Genomic DNA, 9,900 nt, shown 5'->3' on the forward strand with positions numbered 1-9,900 from the left:
AATGTGCATATATGTGCCAAAACAATCAAACCTTGCCAGGAGTAAAGACAAAGGTTTTATAGACGTGAGCCTCGGCCACATCCTCCAAAACAACCTCAGAGGAAAGTAACGTCGGCTGCAAAGTGGAGTCGCTACCAAAAAAATAAATAAAAAACTCTTGTCATGCAATAAATCTGTCTGCAGACCGATTTATTCGGAAATATCAACATTGCAACACCATTAAAACAAACACAATTACTACGGGGACACTTAATCAACTGTGGTGTCTGGGCTATTTTGCAACACAAAATCATAAATTTACATTCTAATGCTACACAAAAAAAACACGCCTGCGGGTTGTTTAAAAAAGGCCACTAGCGTGTGTGTGAGTGTGTGTTAGTCCTGGATGGGGAGGGCAATGTCAGGGGACTAATCAATCCAACAAGGGGATACAAGCAGCAGGGAAGGGCACAGAGGCCGGCAGCAATCTGAACCACAGAGCAGGGAGGCATAATGAACACACCCCCACCTCCCCTTTAAAGCCATTTCTCCTCGCCTCCCGCTCTCTCTCGGCTTATATACTACTCTCTGGAGCTGCTTTCACACATGCACCACAGTCCAGACATTGAATGTGAGAACCCAAATGTCCAAGTAAGTTTTCTCAGGACACTTTCTGAGACTTTTACTGCCAGCCGCCCTAATAAAATAACTGGAAGGGGTCCAAGTGGGCAAGTTGAGTACTATGCGACAGGCGCGAAGAGGTGCCGGAAGGAAAAAGAAAGAAAACGAGGGAGCACATGAGGGAATACAGCAGGAAAAATGTCCAGAAGATTAACAGCGAGTGCGTAGTAACGATGATGGCATTTCTAAACATTGGAAGCATGCGAACGAGGATGGAATCCGTCTGAAGAAAAAGCAGTCAAACACACTGAAGATGCCAAGGATGAGATTGGAGAGGTTTGGGCGATAAGGCCCATTGCCTGTGTCAATGTGCTGTACGGTGGAAATCATACGTCCAGCCCTCGACTGAATGTTCCAGAGATCTCACAGACGCTGACAAAACTCATCTCTACAGTTACCACAACAGTACCTTTTAAATATCTTTATCTTCAATGACTCGAGAGTCTTCTACCAAATTCTACAACAAAAGGCTGAACATATTACAGCAAAGACTTTGACTTCAATTACGAAACATCTGATCAAAGTATGGGTACGAATCCGAGCTGTCATTCCAATGCAAATTTTCCATACTTTTGACAGCACAGTTCTGTCAGTATCAAAGAAGTACTCAAGGTTAACACCCATCAACACTCATCTCTGTAATAGATGTTTTCAGGTACTGCTGGATGAAAATAATGATACTCGTTAAAATATGCCTAATTCCCTTTGCTCTTTGTTTCAGGGGAGAAAACCTGTTAGACTGCTGCAAAATAATTAAAGCCATTTATTGAGTACGCCAAACATTCGCCATCTCAGATGTGAAAAATGTGTTGCTGCTTTGTATCATTTTAAATTGACTCCGTTTGAGTGTTTGATTTTAAGTAGAGCAAAACGAGCTATTTGAAGCTGTAACCTTGAGTTCTTGGAGAACTACAATGGACTTTTTTTAATAATATAAATAATCACATCTTGCAGCCCACTTCTTTCCATTGTATTTCACTGTCATCATTCCCTTTCTCTTTTCCTCTTCTTTGTTTGGCTGCAGCAGACAAAACCAACCAAGCCCATTCAGGAAAGGAGGTTTTTGTTGGATGGTTGTCCGACTGTCAGAGTCACACAGCAGCGCCGTCTCATTTCTGTCCTGCAGGACAGGGATCCTCATTTAGGTTAAGAATTGCATCTCAAACCCATCAGTTTATGGATTTATCCGTCAGTGATGCTTTACTATAAATACCAAAGGTGTCAGTGGAACAATACGAGAGGTTCTGAGTCCACGTGTGAGTCTAATCAATAGTTGATTCTTAAATGAGGAGGGTTCAGAGGGAAACGCCGGAATGGGTGAGGGGTCGCATTGTCCCACAGCACATCATTAAACTAAGTAACACACTCTCCAACACGCCATTAGTCCAACTCCAGCCCATTACTGCAATGCTATTAGGCTGAGCTGAGAAAGCATCTTGACCACACACACACACACACACACACACACACACACACACACACACACACACACACACACACACACACACACACACACACACACACACACACACACACACACACACACACACACACACACACACACACACACACACACACAGAATGGAGTCTCTCTCAAACACAGACACACACAGCCGAACTAATAAATCGTAGCCCTGGGTCATCTACTGTCAGCTGGGACCGGCGGCTGCCCTTTACAATGCCATTTACTGTATACAGCTTATAAATTATAGCCTTTAACACTATATCCATCCATCCATTAATCACATAATGCATCCAAGTACAAGCATACAGCTGTTTTCAGACACTAACTCCAGAAAACGGCCAGAAAATTGGGTCCTACGCAGATGAAGAACGCAGCAGGAGATTGTCTCCAGGTCAGACGCGTTCACGACAACTGGAGAGTTTCAGGACGATTCAGGCGAGGGGTGGCATGGGTAGAGCAGCAGGGGGGGGAGGGGGGGGGGGGGGGGGGGGGGGGGGGGGCAAGACATACAAATTCCCCTACGGAAAGCACAGTGTTTTTCTTTACAGCAAATTGACACCAGTGTGTCACCAAAGGCTCTCAAATCACCCCGGAGCAACCCACTCTGACATTTGCCTTCTCGTATACAGCCTCAGCGTCTGAAAACAGCTCAAGATGTGTCAGGGCTGGACTGGATGTCGCTGCGGTCCACCGGATGAGCATTTCACATCTCGAAATTCATCTCTGCTTCAAACCGCTTAGTCCATTAATTGTTTCAGGATATAATTATCTAAGTTGTGTTTTTTCCATCCATCGTGGACTTTCCCCGACCACTGGATAGCTGTGGTATGAGGTCCTGTCTTTGAGAGGCACTCGCTCTAAAATAAGATCATTAGGACAAGTCTGACTGTCTGTGTCGCGTGAGGCTTTAAACGCTATTCTGGACACTTTTCCATCCCCACAGAAATACACCTCTGAGGGGGGGGAGAACGTTGGATTTAGGATTCCTGGTATTAAAAGTTATCAAATTTAAATAGCTCTTGATTTCAGTTCTGGGCCACGATGGAAAATGCCAACAGCAACACACCTCACACTCGTGCGCGAGCAGACGACGACGTGTTTAAGACATGACACAGGCCCGGCAGACTTAATTGCTTTATGACAGAACAAGTCCATAATCAAACCAGCACGGCCCCACCGCCCCAGATAAAGAGGGGGGGGGGGGGGCAGGGAGACATTGATAACTACATCTGAAACAGCTATAGATAGGATGTGGATCATCCAGGAGACGGGGAGAGGGGGGGAGCTTTTGTTTTCAACAGTGGATATTGAATGTTATCTGGGTGACATTTTGGACACGGCCTCCTGGTGACATTTAGGAGATGTCACAATTACAGCGACCGGCATTTTTCAGGCCCAACAGGCCAATTACTGATTACGAACTTCTCCCATCCTGTCAGGTAGATCTTTGCATGTCATGTCGAGAGGCACGGCAGCAATGTGAGTGTGTGCGAGTGTGTGTCTGTGTGAAGGTGTTTGTATGACACTAAACCCAGAGTGTGTGTGTGTGTGTGTGTGTGTGTGTGTGTGTGTTGAAATAGCTGCACTAGGGTCGCTGCATTCCAGCGGCTGTTCTGACATGTTGTAAATACAAGGTGTTAGAGAAAACATAGGAAGGGGGTGGTGGAAATCACTCAGACCTATTACAAGGGCTGCTGGGGGGGGGGGGGGGGGGACACAGGATGTAGGTTATCATAGATAAACAAAGCGGCTCACCTGCAGTCAGAGCACAGGGCTGGGATATATTAAAACTGAACAAAAACACAAGGGGCCGCGTCCAACATCTCCTCGGACTTCAAATTAATTTAAAAACCAATTATCTGCAGAACAGAGATCAACTGAGGAAGTTACTACCGCGCGAAAAGCACAAAATACATGACATAACTCTCTCAGTGCATTTTCTAAGACAGGCAGCAGAGGAACAGCTGATTTCAGATTCTCAGATTTTCTGCATGGAGGAGGTGGAGATGTGACAGAACACCGGGCTGTGCAGCGCCCCCTTCATGTGCATGCACACAAACCTGCATGTAACACAAACCTTCCATAAACACACACACACACACACACACAATCCTAATTCTGCCACACACAGCATCAATACACCCCCCCAAAAAACCCACAAATGGTGCAAATCCAGATTCAAGTCTGCACAACACAATAACCTTCACGAGAGGAAAATGTAGAAGTAAAAAAATTCTATTAAAACCAGTGAAATGGGAGGAAAAGCTGCAGATGTGGGACCATTGTCTGCAACACTTGCTCAAGCATGTTGTCAAACAAGATTTAAATCACACACATGTTCCCCTGCACTTTCCATTTCAACCCCCCCCCCCCCCTGCCCTGCACCGAGGAGGGAAACTTCTGAGTTTACACGTCTGATGGTGCGAGTCAAAGCACCGCAGAGCTGAGGAGGAGGGAATTTAAACAAGAAGAAAACAACAACAACAACAACAACACTACTTCTTCTACTTCTTATTCTTCTACTACAGCCACACACCGGCGGAGCACGCAGACAACAAGATGCCCCAGTTTGAGCTCCGGTCTCCGGCGGCGGGGGGGGGGGGGGGGGGGGGGGACACGGACATTTTCTTACCTGGAGTGTGGTCGAGCAGCAAAGTTACCAGGGCTCCGCACAGCACCGCGGCCAGCTGCATCTTGCACCCCGCGTTTCTCTCGCTCTCTCCGGGCTTCTCCTCCTCCACCTCCTCCTCCTCCTCCTCCTCCTCACGGTTAAGTGTTAAACGGGCTTCTGGTGTTTCTGTTTTTTAAAAGAAGAAGACGTGTTTTCTTTTCACAGCATGTCTGACTTCTTCTTCTTCTTCTTCTTCTTCTGCTGCTTCTGGTTCTTCTGCTTCTTCTTCTTCTTTCCTGTCCCCCGGCCTCCTCCTCCGCCTCCTGTGTCCGGGATAAGGCGACAGACCCCGGGGTAGAAAAGTTCACTCAGCGGGGAGCAGCTCGGCTCCGGGCTCCAACATGTTGTGATCCGGCCGCGGAGGCTGGAGCCAGCAAAAGGGGCTGTGGGTCGTACCAACTGCGATCTGGAGGGGTGCTCACTCTATCCACCGCTGGGTTTCTACACTAAAATAGCATAAAAAAGGAAAAACCACGCAATTAAATGTCGTAATAAACGTTTTAAATACGACAAATAAACTCTTGATGTCCGTATTTTGCTATTTTACACGTTTTATCTCTTTTGATATCCACGAGCCACCCCCATCCTTTAAGGAATGGTCTCAAATCAAAGCTGCGGTTGAGTCATTTCTTTAGTTACAGTCTTTTTAAAAATGGTGAAGGTGCAACACATGCAACATATCGATGTTAATAATAATGATAACTTATCTAAACAAGGTTACAAAGTGCTGCACTAAATCCATGGCAACAAACTGAATGAACTGAAAAATAAAAAAGTTACATTTTAGGAGCCAAAACAACAATAATAATAACTTATTATGGTCGAGACCTGAAAATGTAAACATTATTGATATCGTTCTGAATATTATTTATTATTTATACAACTTTTATTCTCTTGTTACAGCAGCAGGCAGGACATACTGAGGCAGAGAATAAAAAGGGGCAACAGAATAAAAATACAAATACAAACCATGTACATCATAAGCACCTTTCACTACGATATTATTGTTTTGTATAGATATGTACTTGAGCAAAGTGTACGAGGATGAATACTGTGTTTGAACATTAGTATAAGGAGATGATGAAATAGACGTGTATGCAAATCTAGACTGTTTATACGTATGAAGGCAGGTATATACATATATGTATATATACGCACATGTGTGTGTGTATATATAAATGGTATAGTAAATCACAGTATATTTTATACAGTAGAGCTATTAAAAGATGTATATAAATATATAGGTATACATTCACAGTAGTATTATACATAATACTATAGTATTAAAGTAATAATACCTGCTTACTGTATCACTACCGGAAACCTTTTTATAACCTCTGGTATTGCATATCTGTTTGTTTTTGCCTTTATGTGCTTATGTTGTTTTGCTACTTTCTTAATTGATAAAGTTTACTTAAAAAAGGTGAAAAGCATTAAGTCACACAACTGTCACAAACTCATATTTTACAAAGAGTGCAAATTTCATACGTTGATGTAAAGCGAATGGTGAGCACAGTGAAGCAATGAAAACCTTCAGTTATGACAAAGTACAGTTTTAGGATTATGTTACATAAATTCAGTGTGATCTCACTACCAGGGGTCACATACATATCAGCCAATTTCAGTACAGATATTGTAAAAGCTCCACAACAGATAAGTACACTTTAATTGATCCCCTGTAGTGTAAAATGAGAAAGAAATTTAGTATCACACACCATAACTCCCAATAAGTATGCTGGTATTATTACATGATACAATAAAATAATACATTAAGTCCCATAGAGTCACATAAACCCTAAACCATGAACTGTCAGCTCATATAAAATAGTTTATTACCTCACACTAGCAGCTCAATATATGATATACTACAGTGACTCATGTCCAGATGTTATAAACAAACGAAGAGGGCAACATCTGTCCTTTAAATGTTTAATGCATCGGGTAAAGATGTTTTAAATTTTAAAAACCTGCGATTCATTTGTAATGACAGTACGAAGAAGAAAAGGAAAATCAGATGTAATCTGATGTTTTGAAATGTGATTTAATACTTTGTGGTATAAATAGAAATACAAAGGTGACTTTTGAATGACAGGAATTAAAGTAGAATTTATTATGGGACGGCCACTACTGTTGTGGTGGGCTGATAACGAGCCAATTACCCGTTCTTCTAAATTACTGAATCACAAACATGTGCACTCCTCCACAGTCTCAATATTCATGTTTCTCCTTCTGTCACTGGGAAGGAGGCTTAAGTCCTCCCTCTCCAATTAGGAGGCAGCTTTAGCTGGGACGTGAGCTCCCTGGTCTCTAAACAGAACATCATCATTCAGCACACGCCTCTGCTCCACTCTCCTGGGGAGCATCCGTCAGACTACATTTCATTTCATCCCAGTGAAAGTGGTCTGCACTGTCACTTATTCCGTGATTTGATACTGAGCATTTTGATGAACAACACTTTGGACCAAGAACCTTAATAGTCTGACGGAAAATCAGCAATAAAAGACAATAAACAATTTTAGTGTTTGTTTTTTATTATACCTTTAAATAATATTCCCACATTTAAGATCCCAAGAAGAGGATTACAATATAAAAGGGACAAATACTAAATCTCATTGCTTAGTACCTTGGACACCATCTAAATTCTGATTAACACACTTAATAGTACAGGACCCAGAGTTAACCTCTAAGGAGAAGATCAAGTATGACACATGAACAGCATAGAGCCAAACAAAGGAATGATCGTCCAAAGGTGCTCGAAGCAGATGTCAGATGCTGCATCCCACAATTTTCATAACTTTCTGCAACAGACAGTCCAAACTCTTGAAAGCTCCCCTCTTCATGTTTTACTTCATGTATAAACAAGCAAAACACCTTGAATACATCTGAGGCATGGACTAGAAGTTGAAACTACCTAAACATGAAGCACAAAGTTCTTCGGTAGAGGTTGGGGAGGCACATGATGCAGTCAGGATCAGGCTCTTCCCATTTGACAATGTGCATTTTAATTTTAGATTTGCAGGGACCACATTTCCCTGAGGAGCTCGTCCAATTTCAAGGACATGCTTCTCTGCCAGAAAATGCTGGACTGCTGTCTTCTGGTTGGGGGGAGCTGCTGCCCCAAGTGAAGGAGTTTGCTGAAGTATCTTGTGAGGCGAAGATGGACAGGCTGGTCGGCGCAGCATCGTTGTATCAGGAGCTGAGCTGCAGTAGATGTTCCAACTCCCACCTACGGTTATGAGCTCTGGGTACTGCCAGAAATAATGAGATTGTGGACGAGCAGACGAAATTAGTTCTCTCTGCAGCTTGGCTGGGCTCGGACTTGGAGATAGAGTGAGGAGTTTGGGCAGCCGGTGGAAGCTCGGGGTACAGCTGCTCCACCTTTGCGTTGAAAGGGGCCTGATGAGCATCTTAACAGGACGTCCCCTCTAGGCCCTCTTTTGGAAGATTTCCAGGCCCACCCAACTGGGAGGAGAGTCAAGTAAAGACCCAGAACTTGCTGGAGGGACAACATATCCCGTCTGGCCTGGGAAAACCTTGGTTTCCCTAAATTAAGAGGAGGTGGAAAGCATTCCTGGGAAGAGTGACGTCTGGAACACTCTGCTTATAGCCTGCTGCCACCACGACCCAACCTCGGATAAGTGGAAGAAAATGGATGGATGGATGGATCTTCTGGGATATTACACTGGGACCAACAGTGATAGAGACTATTTGCACGTCATGATACACCTTAATCTGTCTGGATCACACCTGTGGCCCCTCACAGCTCCCATCCTGTCTCTGGGTGAAGACTTTTAATTATAACCTGTGATTAATGTGTCCGCAGTGGGCCAGGAGTCCGTGTGCACAGCACCGAGGGCTTTCGTTCAGGTTTCAGACTTGTCACACACTCACACACACACACACACACACACACACGCACACACGCACACACGCACACACGCACACACGCACACACACACACACACACACGCACACACGCACACACGCACATACACACACACTTTGTAGGCTCTGGTACACACAGTTTCCACAATCTTATTGAAGAGCCTTATCACTCAAAGTGCCAAAAAGTCACACCAGCTCTGCTCACACTATCTCCGTCTCTTTTTAAGACACTGCTGGTATCTGAAACCTTTTGGCCAGTGCAACATATGGCTGTCAGAACAGTGTGTGTCTGTGTGTGTGTGTGTGTGTGTGTGTGTGTGTGTGTGTGTGTGTGTGTGTGTGTGTGTGTGTGTGTGTGTGTGTGTGTGTGTGTGTGTGGTCAAGCTATTACTCATGTTGTGGGGACTTAAATTTCTTTACACAAGCTCGTCTTCCTTATGGGGACAAAAGCCAAGTCCACATCACGTATAAATCTTTAACTTTTAAGGTGAAGGCGTGTTTTAAGGTTCGAGTTTAGGGTTAGGTTAAGGTTAACTTAAGGGTAATTGGGGTTAGGGTTAGGCAAGGTTAGAGTAAGTGTCCAGGAAATGTGTGTAAGTCAATGTAATGTCCTTTGAAGTCACGGAAATGTGACTGTCTGTCTGTGTGTATGTCTCTGTGTGTATGTCTCTGTGTGTGTGTGTGTGTGTGTGTGTGTGTGTGTGTGTGTGTGGCGTGCCAGGAGAACAGCTGTTGGCTTATCACTTTAGCTTCTGCTGATAAATAAAGACGTGTGCTGGGAGATGAGGAGGCCGCCACAGATAGAAGATCAGACAGGTGTTGGAGGTTTATTTATATTTTTTTATGTGCAGTTATGTTCGTATGTACAGTGTGTGTGTGTGTGTGTGTGTGTGTGTGTGTGTGTGTGTGTGTGTGTGTGTGTGAGACCTTCCCTCTCCCCTCCCTCGTTTTGAAAATTCTTCTCTCAGATTAACACAGGACCTGATTAATTTCCGGAGGATCTTCATTTCTCTCACTCTCTCAAACATACACGCAGGTCAACAGACATGTATACTGTAGCACTGCTGTGACTTCAGGATGTGACGCGTGAATTCCACGAAGGAAATCACATCACGATCAGCATTTTCCTCTACAGCACTTAAACATCGGTGTCAGCCGCCATCGTCAAAAGTTCTAGAATCTCCACGTCTTCGTCAGAGTCTTATGGCTCCTCTTTTAT

The 9,900-nt window shown here is 44.0% G+C and overlaps 1 protein-coding gene across 2 annotated transcripts in view; it reads right to left on the bottom strand.

The window, feature by feature from the left end:
- Positions 1 to 5,125, bottom strand: part of lrp4 (low density lipoprotein receptor-related protein 4) — a 103,520-nt gene extending 98,395 nt beyond the window's left edge. For both annotated transcript variants that reach the window (XM_034578060.1, XM_034578050.1), the window contains exon 1: positions 4,758 to 5,125. In XM_034578060.1, coding sequence (XP_034433951.1) covers positions 4,758 to 4,818 — 61 coding nt within the window. In that variant the 5' untranslated portion in view covers positions 4,819 to 5,125. The remainder of the gene's footprint in view (positions 1 to 4,757) is intronic.
- Positions 5,126 to 9,900: the final 4,775 nt, after the last annotated feature.

This window comes from Hippoglossus hippoglossus, chromosome 3 (assembly GCF_009819705.1).
Source record: "Hippoglossus hippoglossus isolate fHipHip1 chromosome 3, fHipHip1.pri, whole genome shotgun sequence".
NCBI lineage: Eukaryota > Metazoa > Chordata > Actinopteri > Pleuronectiformes > Pleuronectidae > Hippoglossus > Hippoglossus hippoglossus.